The following is a 22,885-nucleotide window of genomic DNA, read 5'->3' on the forward strand; positions in this document are numbered from 1 at the left end:
GCATTAAACGCGTATATGGGTTATTGTAGTGACATACACGTGGAGCGACTTATGGGTACTTAAGAAAGACAAATGTTGGTTTTATTATCAGCTTATTGGTATATGCCATGCATATGTATGGATTTCTTTTACAAATTCAGACTGTGTGGCATTTGTAATACACAGAAAATACGGTTTGTCCTGTCAGTTACGTGTATATGCTAGGCTCCTTGAGAGGAATTTGATAGCGTGGGGGCGTGACCTGGGCTAGCGTATCTGTCGGGGGCGTGAGCGGGGTTAGGACGATGATGGAGCTTACACCATAAGGACATCATAAGGATAATTTCATAGCATTAAAACACTAAAAGCATGTTCAATAACTAAACTTGCATTACAGTTTTCCTTTTCATGACATTGTATATTCATAGCTTTATTTCTCCTCTTTATATTTGATTATACAGACAGTGATAGTATATTTCAGATCCATAATTCAAATGTTCCATAACAGTATTTTCAGGTGTATTTGTCCATTGTTCTGGCCATATTATAGGTCGTACATTATCATTATCAAAACATTGCGTACACAGCGTGTTTTCCAATGTGTACATGACTACAGCTCTCAAACAAAACGCTTTCTCTGATGTACATATCCTAGCCTATGTCTGTCACTTGTGCATGTTGTTGTAAGATGGATTGTACAACTATCGGGAGAGGGATTTTCTAAGTTTGATAACTTGTATCCAACCCCTATATTAATGAATAAAATATGTTTAGAACAAAAACATTAAAAGTAGGGGAGCCGCAAAAGAACCACCACCACCACTCCATCCTGATTGCCCAACCCCACTCCCCACCCCCACTTTATGGACGGACGTAATATATTTATGAATGGACTCCTTCTTACAAGATATCATACAGATCCTGACACAAATAATATGAGATGAGTGTCGGGAATTCTTTTTATCATAGTTTATAAAGAAAAATTCAAACTTCTTTTTTAAAACAGGTTTATTCCAGTGACTAGATAGTATATCCTCTGTCTGTAAAGGGATGTATGACCCCATTCAGTCAATATTTATCTTATATTAAAAGTACAGCCAGTTTCTTATGCACCTACACACGTTGAAACACCCACCGGCCGACATGCCTATAAGCTACCTTTAACGACATTGCATCAGCACAGACCATGCGCGTTTTCTCATATGTCTAACCTACGTGGGAACTGACAGCTGGCTTTAAGACAGGAAGTTTTTTGCATTAAGTTTGCCTCCGCCTCTGGCAATGTCTGTGATTACGTAACATAAACATTAAAGTAGTCTTATACACCTGCGGCAAATACCTTATTTACTGTTGTAAGTAACGGTAATACCAAGCCATAAACAGCCTCTATATATACTGTCTGTAGTAGTCACTAATACCAAGGGAGATAACCGATGTCGTGTTTCTGTTTCAACAGTTACGTTTTATGTTGTTTGGTCTTCTCATTTGTAATATTCCGTCGCAAATTATTCAGTGAGTGTCGATGTTACCAGAGACCATATAATATGGTCTCTGATGTTACACAATACCTACGCTTTAATAGAAACTTACTTTTTGTAATTTTTCAGTATATTAAAGTGAAAAAAAAACACATACATGAAAGTTGCGTGTACAATATTTAAGAAATACACCATCTCCAGTGACTTGCTTTTCGACGGTATTACATCAATGTAACATTGAATGTCATACCTTATCATCTTTTTATCATAATAACACTAAGTCTGATCGCGTACTGGACAGAGTATATTTTTGTTTGTACAAGTGCATGCCGACACTTTATGCCTGGAGGAGTTAGGTCCCTTGTTCGGGTATTTCTCGCGATGAAACATCGATGCAAGAAAACGTTTTTCTGGGTCTGTAGGTGAAAGATAAGGCAAACTTCGTCCGATTCACTTACCGTTTAGCAGGGGCAGTCGATATTTGAAAAAAGAGAAATTATGAGGTTGAGTTCATTGTTATTTGTTCTTGCGAAAACTTATGGGTGTCGCTGGTCATGTGAAGATAAAAGGATATATGCTTATGTAGCTTGAGTCGATTGATGTTCAGTGTTACGCAATAACATGCGATAAGTATGGAGTATCTTCTCGCAGAAGGATTTGTTCTTGGTATAAGACTTTAGCATGAATTATCTATAACTTGTATAAAGTTAACATGTACTTTAATGTTCTGCCTAACTTCCCTTTTCCTATTTCTGTATGCATCGTTGCGTCCATGTTTCAAAGTCAAGGCAAACGGAATATAGGTATGTTGAATATTTCTATTTCACATCAAATTATTCCATTTTATTTCGACCCCAAAGGTAGGGCAACGGGGAAATGTGGCTATTTCGTGTACATGTATATCTATTTCACATTCTGGCCGTCGAATCTTTGGCAACGGTTGTTCGAATCCATGAATTTAAGCCGAAAATAGAATATGATTACACGATGCCATTTTAGAAAGTGGTCAAATGCAACATATGTCATATTTGGGATTTCACTTTCTTAGTAAGGAAGTCGCGGTGGCTGAGCGGGCTAGGCGGCTGACTTTGTGTGCTGGCGATTAGGTGCCTGACTCTGAGGGTGCGGATTCGAATCCCGGATGGGACTCAACCGAAAAAAAGTACTAGAATTTGTACTTTACTAAGAAAGTGAAATCCCAAATATGACATATGTTGAAAATAGAATACATTCACCTGTCTGCTTATCCTATCATTTAGCATGGGCCGGTTCGCCTGCAAACACATGCAACACAACTCTCTTGTGCTTAAATGTGTGTGTTTTAACAGACGTTCCACTTCGTTTTGTTCAAGTTCATGAAAGATAATATTGCCTAACGAGGCACATTTCTCAGGTTATCTCTCCGGCATCTGTAAGAATGATACGTATCAGCGTATCAAACTATAAACACTGGATGCAGGGGGTATATAGATGCGATATTTGTGTTGTAGGGATGAAATCAAAACGGCAATGAGGCAAAATTATTTTGTTCAACAGAGAAAGCGTAAAATATAATATATGCTAATAAACAAACCAAGAAATTCATAAAACGTAGTTAAATTCATAAAACGTAGTGAGTGTTGAAATGTTTTTTTCTTCTGAAACACATGCACGAAGGCATGTACAGACCACAAGGATATTGAAAATATCATATTTTCTACTGTACCAAAACAACATGTACTATAATGGTGTACTATAACAAGCTAACACACTAATCTCTGTTCTTATTCTGTCCGGAGTGCAGAAAGACAGGTCCAAAAGTGTTGAACACATAATTTCTCACTGCAACAAACAACAATTAACAGCTTCATTTGAGAATCAAGGTAATATCCACATAATTAATGAGATTATAAAAAGTCAATAAGAATAAAGTGGATATTTACTGTTTAGTGTAGACACATGTATGTCCATGTGCGTGCATGCGCGTCACACAGTGCGCGTAGTCTCAACCAGAGATTTATATTCTCTAATTTCCAAATTGCTATTTTTGCGGATAAGACTGTTACACTGTATTCTGTTCGCTTAATCAAAAGAACTTTCACCAGGCTAATAAAGTCCAAATATGAGATTGTCAATTTGCCCTTTAATCAGCTTTCTAAACATTAAGTACTCTGAATACAAACCCTGAAGCAAATATTTCTAAAAAAGCCCAAGCAAGTCTAGAAAATGTGGCAAGTCTAGATTTCCACAGGTTCTAGAAGTGGAGGAAGTGTCAGGGCTCCTTTTCATGATATTTTATTCATTTTACTAAGAGTGTGTTTCCTGTAATATATGTCCATTTTAGGCTAGTTGTTAGTGTACAAGAATCACTAACGTGTGGTTGTTTGAAAAGTCAAAATATAACTAATCGGGATAACCTCGAAACATGATCGAACAGACTTAAATATTATTCATTCTCCTCTTTTGAAATGCCTAACCTGTCGATTTGTTTCACAACCGAAAGCGGTCCACTCTCGCGTGTCACCATCAATACAACTATGTAGTGGATTTGCCAGCTGCTTCTTTCAGTAGTATTGACGCTTCCTGGGCGTGACAAAGAGAGGCGACCTGATTATGTATCCCCAGCGGCGTGCCGGGTCTACATGTTCGTTTCATGTAAACTGCCAAAATTTCTGGTCTAATTCATCACCTTGATGCCCCGAATAAGGGGGCGAATGTCAGTTTGTTACGAAGAAACTTCGATGGTCTTGTTCAGGTTCACTGATTCTATTTCATTCATAACTTACATCGCAATGAGCCTTATCCAGTTTACGAATTTATCCATGCGCGCAACCCTTTGTGTAATCTGTGATTAAAATCTAACTCTAACACGCACCGATACAAACAATGTACTGTAACCAAAATTCCAAGAACGGGTACTAGATTTAAGTTTCGCAGCGATGCCCTACTTTGAACTTCACGTCAAAGGTCACTTCCGGTCTGTGGAACCAAAACAAAATGGAGGTTTCTCCAGGAAGGGATGGAATGACCTTTACTTTAGTGATTTTCTGACACTCCTTGACCACTGAAGTCTGATCGGTGAAAATGGGAAAGCTTAAATGCTTCGAGATTGTATTCCCGGACCAGAGGTCCGTGTTTCACCCTGGCGAGTGCGTTAACGGGCAGGTTGTAGTGGAACTGAAAGGCGATATGAAAATGAGGTCATTGCGAGTGTTCATGCGAGGGGTTGCAAAAGTTCACTGGACAGAATCGCGAAGTACGGGAAGCAGATTGGGGTCTTACACGGAACATTACAATGCTGAGGTGGAGTATTTCTTCAAACGACAAGTTCTTTTTGGTGGAGGTGAGCGCGTGTTCCTGTTAATTATCCATCTTCTTGTCTGTACGTAGTGTTTTTAAAGGCATATTGAGAACGTCAGAAATACCAAGCTCATCGATGTGGTTTACTTCAAATCCGTTTTGTTTATATAAAGTATGAATTCTTATTGCCCAAAATGTATTTCTTTATAAGCTAATATGTATGGCGTAGTTGAAGACTAGTACATAAGAAAAAACGAAAGATGGGCATGGTTTGAAATTTATTGCTCAAATGGACAAGATTCGAAGGTATACAACATAGTTTCTCACTCCCAGGGCCATGTTCCACAAATAAACGCACTAGTGTACTAGACTGTGGCCAAAATTGCAAAAGGGAACGTTTCTCAGTACTGTGCATATTCTCCTTAACTTCATTGTGTCTTGCTAAAACTGGGAGAAAAGTTTAATCACTCACTCTTCAATGTGTCCTGTATCTTGCCCTGTTGCAGCACTTTATGTAGCCCCAACATTGTAGCAGTATTCATTATTTCCCCACAAGCCACTGTGCAATTTCTAATATGCAGGTCTAAAATAGTATGTCTCTCTGCCAAGTAAAACACTTGTAAAGCATCTGTAAACTAGTTTTGAGTTTACTTTAGTTATACGTCACATTGGCATTATATGATTATTCCAGCCAAGTAACGACAAAACTAAGTCTGCTTTCATATACTAGTTTGGGGAACAGACTCCATAGATAGAAGTTGTAAGCACATAGTAAACTAAGGTCATAAGCATTTATAAAATCTGCCAAACTGTGTACAAGCACATGGAGTATTGCATATCATTTCCCAATCTAGATTATGTCATACTGAAAACAGTTTCTACCCCATCAAGCCATGATTATGGATATTCTTTATGTCAATTGGATGTAGTGCTATATTACACAAATACTAAAAAGGGCCCATGTAAGATGGGAGATGTATCAATGGCCTAAGTATAGTAGAAAGGAGTGAGTGAGTTTTACACCGCACTCGCCATTATTACAGCTATATGGCAGCGGTCTGTAAATAATCAAATCCAGACCAGACAGTCCAGTGATCAACAGCATGAGCATTGTTCTGCGCAATTGGGAACTGATGACGTGTCAAACAAGTCAGTGAGCCTGACCACCTGATCCTGTTAGTCGCCTGTTACGACAAGCATAGTCGCCTTTTATGGCAAACATGGGTTGCTGAAAGCCAATTCTACTCCAGACCTTCATGGGTCATATACTTTTGGGAGATATATGGAATTGAATCAATGTTGATGCAATAATAATAGATATTTTGAAAAAGCATCACCACATGCATTTCATTCAAAGGAAAGCTGTTTGTTCAGTTATCCCCCTTGTTAGGTGACTTGAGTATAACATGAAAATTTCAGGTTTACAATTTTCAGTCAGTAGTGTGTGATTTGACTCTGAAAACCCTGACCATGGACAGATGTAAGAAAATTATCAGAAAAAATGGTCCACAGTGATTTATCGTCCTGCCTGAAAAAGATCAAGGTTCATAATGACACCCCATGCATGTGTTGGAGGCTCCCACGTTGTGCACATGCATCCCATGCATTGTGTTTGCATGTGGTGATAATGTGAATTGATGCTGCGTACACAGATGAATGTCATTGTAACGTTCCTCAATGGGTTTTCTTTCTACCAGTCTTCAAAGTTCAGATTCAGATCAATTCTCACGTTGTTGATCACTGGATTGTCTGGTCTAGATTATTTACAGACGGCCGCCATATAGCTGGAATATAGCTGAGTGCAGCGTAAAACTAAATTCACTCACTCACTCATAGTTTTGAAAAGTGTAGCAGGAAGGACTGAGCTGAAGGAAATGTGGCTCAAGGACTGGGAGACAGACTAAATAACGTGGTTGTAACAAACTCAAACATGCCTTCATTTGCAGGGGACTGTTGAAAGTTGTTGGTACTATGGTAGTATCAAGAATTACAACCATTAATGGGCATGGCAGAATGTATGCACAGTGGAGTAAAAACTAATACATTAGTGTTCGGCATTCAAGTTCATACTTTAGGTTGTGTTAGGTTTTAGTTTCATAATTACTCTGCTAGAAATTTTTATTACTTCAAGGTTTCCTTAGACGCTTTTGAAGGAGTCCATAACAAATATGGGTGCCATGGCAAAAAGTGATGTTATGTTAGAGCCACCTTATCAATATATTGGGAAAGTCTTTTGGGACACCGTCAAAACATAACAACACCATCTAATACTCCCTGTAAAACACATCTGCTTGTGAGATGACAGTTGGTTATTGAAATCCCATCATCACACTTGATAATTTCAGAAGTGTTTCAGTCTTGGGGATAGACTTACAGCTAGTCTCTGAAATGAACATATTTTACAGAAAATATAGATTGCTATGTTATAATTGTAACTACAAATTACAATGAAAAGGAACCTTGAGACTTTTTTCACTTTCAGAAGCTGTGGAAATCTCGACTTGCGTGGGCTTGCTTGATATATTTGCTTCAGGGGACTGAGTGATAAGCTTTAGAAATATACTGTTTCCATGGAAACATGAATATGTGAACATTACTGAACATTACATTGACTGCTAATGTGACTGGACCATGGGAGTGGGAGGTAGTTGTAGTGAAAATTAGATAAATGTATGTAGGTTGCAGATTATGAGTAGCACTGACTGAACATGTTGACATGAACACTCATAGTGTTGCCGTTGCTGTCTGTTTGGTCTGAAAAGTAAATGCACTTTATAGCTGTTTCTTTGTAGCCATTACATTGAGTATAGTATTATGCTGCTTTTAGGAAAAGGTCCACCGATAACAATGAGTGAGTGGATCTGGAAAGCCATGGGCCATTTTGCACATGAGACTAAAAATTGGCTTATTTATACAATTACAAGGGCAGTGACCCATTCTGATTTCAGAAAATGGCTAACAATCATGAAAATTGCCCATTGTCAAACTTCTCTTTCCCAGTTCCTCAGTGAGTATAGTTTCACACTGCTTTTAGCAATATTCCATCAATATCATGGTGGAAGATATCAGAAATGGGTTTCATACATTGTACACATGTGGGAAGCCAAACTCAGTCCTTTAGCATGACAGGTGGATGCTTTTACCACTAGGCTACCCCACCCCTGACCGATAAGAGATTGGAGGGTACCAGAAATGGACCCTATATATTGTACTATGTGTGGAATCAAACACAGGTCTTGGCGTGATGAGTGAACACTTTAACTACTAGACAACCAATGTTAATGTTATGAATTGCAAAAGATGACATATGGCTAAAAGATATCAGGCATGAGTGTTATAACCACTTATATGTTCTGTCTGTGTTCATTGTCTGCTGGAAATACTGGAAATGACAAATCAATAAATTTGTCCTAGCTAAAACCATAAAATATACATACACAAAGTGTACCATGTTGTGTACTGAATACACCTAGGGTAGTAGGGTAGACTGGTTGTCAATGCATTGGTTTGTCACGCCATTGGTTTGTCACGCCAGACAGCTGGTTTGATTCCAACATCTGTAGAAAGTGTTGAGGTCATTTCTGGCATCCCCAGCTGTGATATTGTTGGAATATTGCTAAAAGGGGAGTAAAACCATACTCACTGAATACACTCAACATGACGATATTCCTCTGTAGTCATTCATCAGGACTTCATGAGTGAGTTAATGTGTATTTGAACAGAATAATAGATATTTGTATGTGTCCTTAAATTTTTGTAGATATTGCACTTTTGTTAAACTTTAGGAATCTCACAGGCGTGGATATGGTGCAGGTACACCAAACATCATAATTGCGAACATCTGGGATTCAAACTCATGATCACTGAATCATGCAGAGTTGTGTCCCTTATGTGTGCTGAAGAAAGTTCGATATTAAAGGAATAAGAAGGTTTTGTTTAGCCAGTTTTGCAGATAAACATTTATCTGTGTGCATGTATCTGCACGTGGAACATACTGTTTGAAAGTTCAACATGTGCAGAAACTTCAACCTTTCGAGTGCTAACAGTGTAAAATTTGGCTGTACTCTTTTCCTGTTTTGAGAGTTGCTTGAAGAAATGTGGAAAACACCTTTTTAGATGACATTCATTGCACCCTTTTGGCGATTTTTGTCTAGTCTGAGTAACTACTAGTACCATGAACATGACAAATTTCCTGTTTGCTTGGCATTCTACATGTTGCAGAGCTAGTGAATAAAAAAGCAAACACACAATGTAATGCATAACAACTCTTAGTTTATTGCATCTAATGCATATATACATGTCATAACTCGGTTGTAACCACGTGAGTGTGATACTGCGTGAAAATTTACACTAGAACGACACTAACTCATACAAATTAAATATTTATGGAGGTTGTTATCTATTGAGTTGAATATTCTCATCTCATTAACATGATAAGAATTCATTATTCTATTCATTCGCATTTAGAATTTGATGTTGTCAAAGATTTTCGTATATCTGTAAAGATGTAAGGCTTCTTTAGTTTTACCATTTTGTTTACATAATATGTGTAAACATTCAGTTTTAAGTATTGTGTACATCAGTGGTTGAGATAGTGAGTGAACGCGTGAGTTTAGTTTTACACTGCACTCAGCAATATGCCAGCTCGATGGCGGCAATCTGTAAATAATCATGTCTGGACAAGACAGCCCAGTGATCAACACCATGAGCATCGATTTGCGCAATAACGCACCAGTGTCATATCAAACAAGTCAGCGAGCCTGATAAGTTGATCCCATCAGTCGCCTCTTACGACAGGCATGGTTGCTTTTTATGGCAAGCATGAGTTGCTGAAGGTCTGTTCTATGCTGGACCTTACGGGTCCAGTGGTTGAGATAACAATCAATTGAACATGTGTTTCTTTGGTTTTGTCGTTTTCTTTTTTTGGCATGGGAGTAGGATGGAGGGGAAAGTTAGGTTATTGTCAGAAGAGTGAATGATGAAGAAAATAGAGTTAGAGTGAGAGTTATAGCTGAAAAATGGTTAAGAAAGTATTTTTCTTATGTTAGAATTTATCAATAAAGGTTGAACTGGAATAAACAAATACCCTCGCATAAATCGCTTAAAGTTAAAGGTGTAATGATGGATTTTTTGTTGCCTTCACTGTACGATGAAATATCAGTTTTCCATTTGGATTATCAGAGGATGTTCCACAATGATACATAATGTTTTACAGCACCAGGTGGATGCTTTCAGTAAAGGTGTAAGAGTATAGTTCGTATGTCGTACTGTAAAATTGCACTACTAGGATCAACCCACACATATATCTCTAACCCGTTCTAATTCTGTCCCAGCAGTCACATATAATGTTGTGTTTGATAATTTATGTACCCATAGGGATTATATACTAGAATTTGTGTCTTGAAATCTGATATATATGAGCTTGACTGATGTAGACATATTATTTATTGGCTGCTGTGATATGGTTGGAATATTGCTGACTTTGGTGTACTATTAGTTGTAACATATGATAAGCTGGGATAAAGCGTTCTCAGTAAAGTACCAATTCTAGGACTTTTGTTAGTTCGAGTCTCATCAGGAATTCGAACCCACACCCTCAGAGTCAGGCATCTCATCACCAGCATTTGTAATGACAGGTTACATTTGACCAATTTTTAAATGGCACTGCATATTCATTACTATTATTTGGATGCTTTGTGATTTAAGGCCACACTCAGCAATATTCCAGCCATATGGTAGTGGTCTGTAAATAATCAAATCTGGACCATAATCCAGTGATCAATAGCATGAGCACTGATCTGCACAAATGGGATACAATGACTTGTCAAACAAGTCAGCTAGCCTGACCAACCATTCCCAGTAGTCACCTATTTATATCAAACATGGGTTGCTGAAGACCAGTTCTAACCTGGCTATCAACAACTATTAACTTGCATTATGTCACAAGTGTGTAACAAGGTTTCTAGGTATTTTTTATATTCTTTTTGCAGAAGTTTCTGATGGAAGAGACACACTGACAGAGGGCCGCCATGAATTCAACTTTGCATTTGAGCTTCCCATGGGGTAAGTAAGATCCGGTATGGTGAAACTGAAAGTAATTCCATTGCAGTGCTTTAGCGAAGTTTAGGGAATTTGCTCAGTTCTAATACCACAAAGAATTATGCCACGTTAAGATGTAGGACTTCAGTGGATTATGCCACGTTAAGTTGTAGGACTTCAATGGATTATGCCACATTAAATTGTAGGACTTCAATGGATTATGCCACGCTAGGTTGTAGGACTTCAATGGATTATGCCACGCTAGGTTGTAGGACTTCAATGGCCTATGCCATGTTAGGTTGTAGGACTTCAATGGCCTATGCCACGTTAGGTTGTAGGACTTCAATGGACTATGCCATGTTAGGTTGTAGGACTTAAATGGACTATGCCACGTTAGGTTGTAGGACTTCAATGGCCTATGCCATGTTAGGTTGTAGGACTTCAATGGACTATGCCACGTCAGGTTGTAGGACTTCAATGGACTATGCCACGCTAGGTTGTAGGACTTCAATGGACTATGCCACGTCAGGTTGTAGGACTTCAATGGATTATGCCCTGTACACTGTTATATTTCAATGAATAATGCCCTGGTTCAGTTGTCGGACTTCAGTGGGTAATATCTTGTTCATTTTTTTACTTCAAAGGATTATGACCAGTTCATTTGTTATCTCCTGCACCCCTGCAGTGCGTTTTGCAGGGGGTATTTATATGAACTTTGTGTGTCTGTGCATCTGTCCTTATTTGTATTGTGTACATCAGTGGAGCATAACTTTCAAACCATTCCATATTTCTGCACCAAACTTAGCACACAGATAGATCTGGTGGTCTACTGGTGTCTTTTGGTAGTTTGGGCTTTCTGAATAAAATAGTTTATGCTTTTCCATGGCAACAAGTTTGACTTAGACTGACATTGATGGAAGTACTCTTTTCTTGAGCAGAACTCTAAATCTCTTCAATGTTTAATCACCAAACTTGGCATATAGATAGATGTGGTGGTCCTTTGGTGCCTTTTGGTAGTTTTGGATTTCTGAATAAAATACATGGAATACATGTATTTATGTTTCCATGGCAGCAAATTTGACACATTGAAATTGGTGGTAATGCTCTTTGTCATGCCCTGTTCATTTGTTGTACATACATGTAGCTTGGCCAGCTCCTTTCTAATATTTCCATGGATTATGCCCTGTTTAATCACTGTGGCTCAGTGGAATGTGCCTGTGTTAACCTGCATGCACAACTTGATTACGTTATTTCAGTGGCATTTCCACATCATTTGAGGGAAAGCATGGAAGTGTGCGGTACTGGCTGAAGGCCGAGATGGACAAGCCGTGGTCCTTCAACCACAAGACAAAGAAAGCATTCACTGTCATCAGCCCCATTGATATTAACAGACCAGAGTATCAGGTATGTAGAGGCCACTCAGGGAACATGCCTACTATACTACTGTTACAAGCACATTAGTCCTAGCTAATACTGTGTAAGATTGTGTGTGACTTGTGATGTGTAAATCTGCAGTAGAAATGTTGCACCATGTCCATGCACTGTGTTTCAGACTCAGGTGGAGAGCAGTGTTGAGAAGACTCTGTGCTGTTGGTTGTGTATGTCAGGACCAATCTCCATCACCGCACGCACTGATCGCCGTGGTTACTGCCCAGGTGGGTATACACACACTGCATTTCATGTTAAAGCCCATGGGGTGTCCAGATTAAAATTGGCAGTCTAGCCGTGCGAGGATTAGGTGGTCAGTCTTGTCGACTCGTGTATGTGAAATGTCAGTGTCGTGAATTATTGCTCATGATATTGATCACTGATTTGTCATGTCTCGGACTTGAATATCTACAGACATACACATAATATCACTTTGCTAAACAACAAACAAAAATATGAGAGATAGGGGAGGACAGGTTTATTATCTTCGTGGTCTGTCCCCAAGATATTGACTTCCAGGTTAAACTTCTTTATCCCAATATCACACATTTTACCCATATGGAGAATCAACACAGAGTCTTCCTGGAGTTGAGCAATTACTTTAGGCTACCTCTCTTCCCAGCTACATTTAGAGATCTGTTACATTTATGACTGCTTTATTTTCATATAAGCAATGTAAATATCATAATATATGCATTATTAATAGTGCTATAGCCAGTGATTGAAATATCTAGTGATAAAGAGTACTCAGTTTGGCTTCAAACCAATCAACACTTAAATTAGCTTATTGTTGTTTTTCTTGTTATGATTGTTGACATTACTGTTTTATTTTCTACAGGGGAATCCATAGCAATATCAGCTGAGTTTGACAACCACTCTTCCCGAACAGTTATTCCATACGCCACCCTATACCAAACACAGGCATTCTTTGCCAGCGGGAAGTCTCGAGTTAGACGCACGAAATTCACTGTTTTGACTGGTTTACCTGTTGCACCTGGTAACCGGGGAAGCTGGGATAGCCAGTTGTTGAAGATACCAGCTGTTTCGCCATCAATCATGAATTGTTGTGTCATGAAAGTAGATTACTTTGTTAAGGTAACCATAATATCTTTCCATAATATCTTTTAGCGGCATTTAGAAGTTGTATATATGTATGTATCTTTTATAGATAAATCCTTCAAAAAGAGTCTGAAATGACCCCGAAATGCTGTGTTTCATTGAATTGAAAAGATAATTTATCCATAAAGGATCTTGGTGAGTTTCCATAATGTTGAAAATCTTATTGTTTTCATGATTTCACCTTAAAGGACCACTAAACTCAATTTTTTGGTACTCTTTTTATCACTGCATATGAAAGACTTCTGGTTAGTCATAAACGAAACACCATTTTTTTAAAAAAACACCTTGTGGTTAATTAATACCAAGCGCTTAAAAGTTGCTAAAAAGCCGTCTGCTTCTCTCACGCCCGCAAACGAAACCACAGACACCGTTACTTAACACTGTCGCCAGAGAACCGGATGTGACGTAATAGAAGGAACGATTTCCAATTAATTGTATAGAAAATGTGTAGCAAGCTCGTCATTTTGCTGATTTCTCGACGTCACCAAAGGCATGCCGAATTGTTATGTTGTCGTCAGTTGCTCCTTGGGGTTGGGTGATGGTGTCACTATGCACAGATTTCCACTGGACCCCGTAGTTTGTGCTTAAATTGGTTGTTTGTGTGTGCGAAGCGAGCGTGTGGAAGCTTGTGGTATATACTAAATCGCATGGTTCGCCCCCTACCACGCTTCAAGGATAGAAAATGGGAGTTCAAGTTTCATCGAGTTTATAAATAAAGACTGCTTACCACTCATTGCTGACCAAAAGGATTTTGCATGATTTTCCTCGGACGTGAGGTTGTGGTAAAAGTGCCAATATTATCGTAAATAATATTATATTGGCCCCTGCCTTGATTCACTCGAAGAGTGAAATTGTTATGTTATAAGCAGTGTCATGTAAACTCCTAATGTCCATCAATACAATACATATTTGACTACCAGTGAAAAGTAATTTTGATTTTGTAAGTCGGTGAAAAGAAACCTAAATAGCATTCATTCTCAGTCAGGGCGCCGCCATTTTTGAAAATGACACGAACGGTTAGAATTATTGAGATTATGGTTTGTTTTCATCAAGTTAGAAAATCCAAATACTTTTTACCAGTAGTTAATTGTGTATTTGAATCATGGCCAAAAGGATTTTGCGTGACACAACTTGTAACATAACGATTTCTTCCAAGGAAGCAAGGTGGGGATCGAAGTGACTATAATATTGCTAGTTATCTTGCCCTCCACCTCGCTTCCAAGAGTGAAATTGTTATGCTATAAGCAATGTCATGCAAAATCCTATTGTCCATCAATAAAATACATATTTTACTACCAGTAGAAAGTAATTTTGATTTTGTAAGTCTATGAAAACAAACTTAAATAGCATTCATTCTCAGACAGGGCGCTGCCATTTTTGAAAATCATGAAGTCACGGACTAAAGTCCATTTGAATTAATGAGATTATAGTTTGTTTTCATCAAGTTAGAAAATTGAAACTACTTTCTACTAGTAGTTAAATATGTATTTGAATCATGGCCAAAAGGAGTTTGCATGACATAACTTGTAATGTAACATAACCGAGGTCAGGGTCGAAGTGAAAATACTACGCGATAAATGTCTACACTCTCTAACTTTACTTGGTTTGTAAACGTTCACTCACCTGTATGTAGACACTTGTCAATATACGTCTTTATATTTGGTCTCATGATCCTAATTACTTTATAATAATACTTGTATGGATTTTAAAACTGAACAGAAAGAAGCGATCTGCGAACGTATAACAGGAATGTAATATCTAGACATTTTATAGTTTGCCTAGATGAATCATAATTCGCACGCACGCACTAGTGTATGTCGTCTGTATCATTACAACTTCACGATGAAAACAATGATTCTGTTGAAAGTTATGACAACTTAATAAAAACAAAATGCAAATATTAAAATTAAAACAAATTGATGTTATAGGAGCAATGTCAGGCTCTTACCTTGTTCGAGGAATGTATCCATCAATAACCACAAAAACGAGTGGTATGTAAATCATCTGCAGGTTTCCCAAGTGATGTGTCTTTCAACAAACGAATATACGAAATATATCGTTTTAGGTTTTTCACATTGCTGTATAGTCTCATTGGTCACCCAAGATAGCACACCTGGCAACTAATTGCATAATGTGCATCATTCTTTTAAAAAAATAATTAGTTAGCCAATAGTCAATCAATGTATTGGCGGTTAATCCTTTGAAAGAAGTGTGTTGTTTTTACATAGACACAGACAGGCAAGAGTGTATTCAGCATAGATTAGTAAATGTACATACATAAACACTACCTTTTGACAAATCCCCCATTTAAATCCGCCATAAAACTAATTAATCAATCAGCATGTTATCAGTTAATCCTTTGATCGATCCAGACACAAGAAATGCCTAATGGGGGCCTTTGTTGGGTAATCTAAGTGGCGTTACCACTAATTATCCCTGTTATAAATTCAATAACTGAGCATCAAGTGAATGATGACAAATAACGTGTAGGTTTATATCACCTAACACGGATTACAACCTAGCAACACCAAGTGATTTTGACAGAATTGTCTTTGAAAACAAGGGTTGTAACTCGAAAACTAGGCAAAGCAGGAGACAAAACAAAGTCATTGTAGATTGTGAGAACATATAGCTTTCCTTTTTCACAGCTTTCGCGATTTCAGGTTTGTACAAACCTGTAAACGTAGTAATTTACCCCCTGGAATGTAGATGAATTCTGCACAGACCCTCATTTCTATACCCACTATTACGTCACAGAGACGCACTGTTCTGATTGGTTGAAATTTCTTTTGCGGCTGAGAATTGTGCACTGTTGACAAAAAAGGTAGATTTAAGATAATTAAAGATCAAATTCATGAGAGTGTCACTCTATACACTTGAATGATACTTGTGCATGTTTATTTATGAATATAGATTATTCTGATGTAAGTTGTGGTGTATATGAATATGTTCATGTTGTCAGGTTGCACTGCATATTCCTGGTGCCTACAACTTGACCATGCATCTACCTATTGTCATCGGAACAGTCCCGTACCGAAGAGCACAATCTTACCGCTTCACCGAGTCCCGATTCTACCGAGAAACCCAGGCCCAGTTTGCCATGGACTTTCTCCCTGTACCTCCACCATACAGAGAAACGATCACACCACCACCTCCATTTGAAGGTAATGTATCTACTGATTCTCCATATGGCTCCTGATTGGGGTCAACAACATCTCATAACATATGTTACATATTGGGAATATACATTCTCTTTAAGGTACAAGGTGAAGTATTGTTGGGTTGAATACAATCTCATGCACATGTTAATACGTGAAGATTCAGGGCTCAGAATTTTGAAGCTATCTTAGCTGTAAGGTAGTTTTAAGTTAATGTTAACTTACAAACATCTTAGCGCAAAGAGAGCAATGAAAATCTGGACCTGGGTCTTTAAAAACCCATGCCTGTCATTGTAAGAAATACCAGGGGGTGGGGTAGCTTAGTGGACAAAGCGGTCGTTTGTCACATCAAAGATCTGAGTTCACTTCCCTACATGGGTACAATGTGTGAAGCTCATTTCTGGTGTCCCCCTGTTATATTGCTGGAATGTTGCTAAAAGCAGCATAGAACCATATTCACTTGCTGTCGTTAATCATGAAAATGTAGTCACTTGGAATAGAAACAGGAATAAAATAATTCTAATGCACATCAGAGGTAACATCATTGCAAAATGGTCAGATCGATTTATTTATTACTGTTGCAGACCCACCGACCTATGCTGAAAGTATTGGTGGTGCAGTCAACCTCTGTGACGACGAGGATGACGAACCCGGCTCCAACATGGGAGACCTAACGTTTACACCCATGTACACGTATGTGTACGACTACCGCCCCCCACCAGCGTACTCAGAGGTACAGGTAATTGTAGCTACAATCTGCATCTCCTGGCTGTTGTTTGCTGTAGAAGTGGCTGCAGGTATGGTAGACTTACGCATGGGAAGCAGGGTACAGCCTTTTCTTGTAGTGCTTCCATCAGGGTTCCTCCGTCAATATTGATAAAATTGAGAAAACAGATATTTTGGATTATGATATTATGTATCTCACCTGAATCTGCCTCGAGATGGTTTATGTCTGTCTGTTTTCCATTGCCCACATGCTTGATACAACTCAGCCTAAACACAGAACAGTTATGGATAAATGGAAAGTTACACATGGATGACAGAAGCAAATGTGTCTCTTTACCAGTTTTGAGAGGATTTTAATGATGGCTTCAATCATGGCTATTTTGCTGCACTGTTTATCAATTTCTGAATGTGTCAGCATAGAGTTTGATTCATAACATATCTCACTTGGGGTGTTTCTTTCCAGTATGGCATTTCACCTTCCCATGATTTAATCCGATATTGTCTCTGAACCCAGATGAAATTATGCAAAGAGTGTCGCTGAAATTGCTTGTAGAGCGATATATATGTATATATAAGTCAAATGCAGACATGGGAAAAGTGAAAAGAAGTGTTTACTTTAGAACTTGTTTTGTATCTAACTCAAATCACTAATAATAAAATGGTGTTAAAGGTTCTTTGTCTTTGGTGATTATGAAATGGTTTCATTCCCTCAACATTTTTCCACATCAAAAAGGCTGTGAGAAGGAAGTCAGTCTGGTATTGGAAGTAGGTTCATGAGAATGTGTAGCTTGTTAAACATGTTCATCGTTAATGTTTGTACTGGATACACTTGAAGTAGTTGGGTACAGAGACAGGTTTGGGGTATTATAGCAATGACATGGGGACCATTCATAATTTATGGATGGGGGTGTTAGTGGTTGGGCGTGTGATGATGATTTCTAAGGGGGTCACCCAATTTGTTCTGGAGAGGTTGATGAGGTCAGAAAGTTTTTAATAGGGGTTCCGCAAAAACAAATTCTGCTTAAAAATCATAGCAAGAGGTGGGTTAAGATGGGAGGAGTGAAGGGGTGGGGAGGGGGGATTGATGTTGTGCATTACATAAAGTGTGTTGCTTAATTTGTAGTTGTACATGAATTGTGTGTGTGTGTACATTGTACATGCTTCTCCATAAAAATCATCATCACCCTGTAGCAATAAATTCTGAATGGTCCATTATCAGCACAATCCTGTTGAGGTTTTGGTCAAAGTTGACCTTCAGCAGCCAACGTTTGTGTTAATATGGGATTGGAAGGTCACCTGTTGACTTGGCTTGTGCATGTCAGTGTATTAAAATTGCCTTGATTGATGCTCATGGTGTCCACCCATAGATTGCCTGGAACAGGCTAGATTGTTTACAGTGTACTGTTGTAGAGCTGTAGTAGTAGTGGTAGTCCTACCAATCTGGAGATATGGGATCTGCTAGCATTGTAAAACTGCATTGAATTATTCAGCTTTATTGGATCACTGCATCATGTTGTGTACATTTCGTTCTTTTCTGTTCTTTGTCAGAATATTTGTTACATAACATTTGTAGATCGTCCAGGTTTGAATATGTCTTCAGCAACCAGTGCTTGTGCTAGGAGGCTACTGACAGGATCCATTTATCAGGCTCGCTGACATGGTCCATGCATGTCATTGTATCTTGTTCGCATAGATCATAGTTCATGATGCTAGTCACTAGAATGTCTGGTCCAGGCCTCTTTACTTACAGACCACAATAATATAGCTAGAGTATTAATGAGTGTGACATTTAGCCACAAACAAACACTCGCAAATCTTGTTCTTATGCTACAGTGTGGAAGACCAGATCTAGTTCTAGTTTCTGATGCCATCCATATTACTCTCTCAGTTTCTTATCAGTCTCTGTGGGAACGAAGTCCAAAAGGAGCCCCTATGGAAAAATGACATTTTTTGTTTTATCTCAGAAATGTGGTCACGATTTCCTTTCCCCAGAAGTGTTTTACTTGAGTAACACTGACAGTACTTTCAGTTAATGAGTTTCTGAAAACACACAAATAATAAACAAGCATAATCTTCCTGTCTCTCTCTTTCCTATTGCTTTTTTACACAGATGACTTCAACCCTGTGGGATTGTCCTCCCTGAAGATATTGATATAGATCCCACGATTCTGTTGATGCTGTATCAGTGTTTATGTAGGCTTCTTGCACATCTTTGATGAACAATTTCGGTGTATAGATGTATATGTAGCCAAAGTCAACCTCTCCCATTGTTGTATTGATGTTTGGTCAGTTATGTAAGAAGCAGAATATAAGGTTATAAAAAGTAAAAATAAACAAAATAATAATCATAATAATCTACAGCTTGATTGGCATCATGTGCCTAGATGTATGTTTGTACAGTTTGATGGAATATTAGCATCTGCATCTTCAAATACTGATGACTTCCAAATAGATGTGTCAACTAAGCCATAGTAAGTAGCTGAGAAGTGTTTTGAATTAAGTATATGTTTGTGTTGAGTTTAGATGAGACAAAGAGTTAGAATTATTGACCTTTGACTCTAGTGTCCAAATTCCTACTGCTGTATCGTTATAGTCTAGGCAGGAAGAACCAGAACGGACAGTAATTTGTGTTGGGTTTACATGAGACAAAACTGATTCAGAGTTATTTCTCTTTGACTCTAGTGTCCAAATTCATACTACTGCATTGTTAGAGTCTAGGCAAGTAAATGAGAAGTGGTTTGAATTAAGTATATGTTTGTGTTGAGCTTACATGAGACAAAACTGATTTAGAGTTATTTCCCTTTGACTCTAGTGACCAAAGTCTTATTGCTGCAGTGTGATAGTCAGAGCAAGAACTACTGACTGTAGTTTGTTGGTTGATGATAAAACCAAGTAACAATGCCTTTGTTATTGAGGACTTGTTTGAATCCCTTTATGAATAATGGACCTGTAGAGGATTCATGCTTGAAGACATCAGAGTGTTTCTTTCATGGTTGATGAGTCAGGTGTGTACTCATAATATCAATGTGCATGTTTCAGACGGATCCCAACCCTTTATCCCACCTGGAGAACATAAGCCTTGATCCCAGTTAACCCCTCGCTGTGATCCTAGTGGGTTCCACCTCCTCACGCTTGTGGCTGGACATTTTGACCTTCACACAAGAGCACTGATCCAAGGGAGAGAACTTGGATCATGAAGGATCCTGCATGCTGTGTAAGCAGACGGATCACACTGCACACATGCACTTTCGAAGATGACAAACATCGTTCCTTATTTCCATAGACATCCATATTTCTGAGCCATGTTTGTGTCATGGCTTCGTGATGTTGATATCCACTGGAAATTGGAACTATACACAATTATTACTGTTAGTCAGTTATGGATATAGTGCCAAACATGACCAGATGATTCTGATGTAATCCACATATAGTGTTGTAGGGTGCTGCTAAGGTAGACGACATGTTCACGTCATCACAATTTAGATGGCCAAAGCTTGCTTGTTGAATAGCCTTATATTTGCACAACGACATTATTGTCTGCAAGGAGCATCTATCTATATATTTTATATATGTTTTGTAATATATTGTTTCACTCTTGTAATTTAAAATTATGAAAAAAAATCAAATGATTGGAAAAAATGTGAAAGAATATTTTGATTTTCTTGCTGCTTTTTATACATATGATGACATACCAGTGTTCAGATGTATGAGGAGTCTGGACATTTTGAGTCAAGGTTAAATTTACATTAAAAAAAAGAAGAATTTACATGTATCAAAATGAATTGTGTATATCTTTATTTTGTGCAATATTGAAAAACATAATTGTCTCCCCTTATTAGAGAATGTCCAGGAGGTTGTAGTTTGGACAAAAATCTTTGGAATGGAAGCAAATCGTGAGAATTGTGATAGATGTCACAGAAACAAATTCTGTTTTACAGATGATTATTAGGATTTAATGACTAATAATAACCTTGAGTTCTCTTTTTCAGCTAGTATTGTACTGAAGCGTATCTGCCGTGAAAATGATATTCCTTATCTTAGAAGCACACACATTCATTTAAACATCCTTTCTGAACAAGGATAAAAAAATTGTCACTCACGTTTCAAAAAATATTTCTCAAAAACTAATTATTTGCAGAGGTTGTTTTTGCCTTATTTTTTTATGTCTTATAAATTAATCTTTGGCACATATCTCTGTGACAGTATGCCTTGAAATACATGTTCATATATATATTAATTTATTGTGGAGGATATCTTTTTTCTCCTAATTATAGCTGAGCAGTATATAGATTGATAATATGTTATCTATATGTAGAGATCCAACAGATTCTGTCTGTTGTAGCTTCAGATTACTCAACAGTTGTCTTCCTTTATCTATTTTGGATGTTTTCTATGAGTATTTACAGGCATGAAATTTAAGGAGAAAATTTCCTGCTCTTCCAAGTGAACCTCCCTGACTTGTACCGGTACACTTTAGTGCATGATGCATTAGAACCAGATTTATCTCTAGCTATCTCCATGGGGATCCAGGGAAACCAGAGACACTACTAACTATCTTTCCTAGGAGACCGTTAAACTAGATTTATCTCTAGCTATCTTCACGGGGATCCAGGGAAACCAGAGACACTACTAACTATCTTTCCTAGGAGACTGTTAAACTAGAGATATCTCTAGCTATCTTCACGGGGATCCAGGGAAACCAGAGACACTACTAACTATCTTTCCTAGGAGACCGTTAAACTAGATATATCTCTAGCTATCTTCACGGGGATCCAGGGAAACCAGAGACACTACTAACTATCTTTCCTAGGAGACTGTTAAACTAGAGATATCTCTAGCTATCTTCACGGGGATCCAGGGAAACCAGAGACACTACTAACTATCTTTCCTAGGAGACCGTTAAACTAGATATATCTCTAGCTATCTTCACGGGGATCCAGGGAAACCAGAGACACTACTAACTATCTTTCCTAGAAGACTGTTAAACTAGAGATATCTCTAGCTATCTTCACAGGGACCCAGGGAAACCAGAGATACTAGTACCTACTGCATTATATATCAGGCCAATTGTGTTTATATGGGGATGTATCAGTTAAGCTATGATGTTCAAATCTTGCCAGAACCATGCTTCACGTTTTTCCAAACTACAGACACAGTCAACAGTGGAGGAGAAAAAGAGCTGGATGTATTTGCTGTCAGGTGAATCTTATAGCCTGACCATCTCTGATAGTAATATGTTTTTCTAGTGTTTGATTGAACAAACAGGTTGCAGTGAATTGCTCGTCCTACACAGAATGCTATTCAGGTCCCATGTCATAAAAACATGTACAGAACAGCAAAGGAAACACAATTTTCAAAAAAACTGAAATCTCATAAAAGTAAGCAGTCATGTTTAAGTCATCTTCTATTGAAAACTTGACAAAAGGCCAGAGTTGCGTTTCTTTTGCAGTTCAGTATATGATGGAGATTTGGGAAAGTAGAATATGTGGGTGCAAGAAAAATCAGCCATCCTTCAATGGGGTCTTGGTGTGTCTTTGGTTTTACTGTAATAAATTCCCAGTAGTTCTCTATTAGACTATAAATGATCTACACCTCTCAAGCCATGTTTATGTGCAATGCAGTGTCTCTCTAGTCTTACTGTAGTAGCACAGTGCAGTGTCCCCAGTGGTCTATTGTGGA

At 38.1% G+C, this 22,885-nt stretch overlaps 1 protein-coding gene across 2 annotated transcripts; it reads left to right on the forward strand.

Annotated features, from left to right (window-relative positions):
- Positions 1 to 4,406: 4,406 nt before the first annotated feature.
- LOC137278431 (arrestin domain-containing protein 3-like) lies at positions 4,407 to 20,968 on the forward strand. Of its 2 annotated transcripts, none has more exons than XM_067810753.1 (8): positions 4,407 to 4,779; positions 10,727 to 10,799; positions 12,032 to 12,179; positions 12,328 to 12,430; positions 13,042 to 13,298; positions 16,285 to 16,486; positions 17,065 to 17,219; positions 20,246 to 20,968. In XM_067810753.1, the coding sequence occupies exons 1-8, from the start codon at positions 4,521 to 4,523 to the stop codon at positions 20,297 to 20,299; spliced, it is 1,251 nt and encodes a 416-aa protein (XP_067666854.1). In that variant the 5' UTR covers positions 4,407 to 4,520; the 3' UTR covers positions 20,300 to 20,968. The 2 variants fall into 2 exon arrangements, with proteins under 2 accessions (XP_067666854.1, XP_067666855.1); XM_067810754.1 differs by having other exon boundaries at positions 4,426 to 4,779; positions 17,065 to 17,213; positions 20,246 to 20,962.
- The last annotated feature ends 1,917 nt before the right edge of the window (positions 20,969 to 22,885 follow it).

This window comes from Haliotis asinina, chromosome 3 (assembly GCF_037392515.1).
Source record: "Haliotis asinina isolate JCU_RB_2024 chromosome 3, JCU_Hal_asi_v2, whole genome shotgun sequence".
NCBI classification, from domain to species: domain Eukaryota; kingdom Metazoa; phylum Mollusca; class Gastropoda; order Lepetellida; family Haliotidae; genus Haliotis; species Haliotis asinina.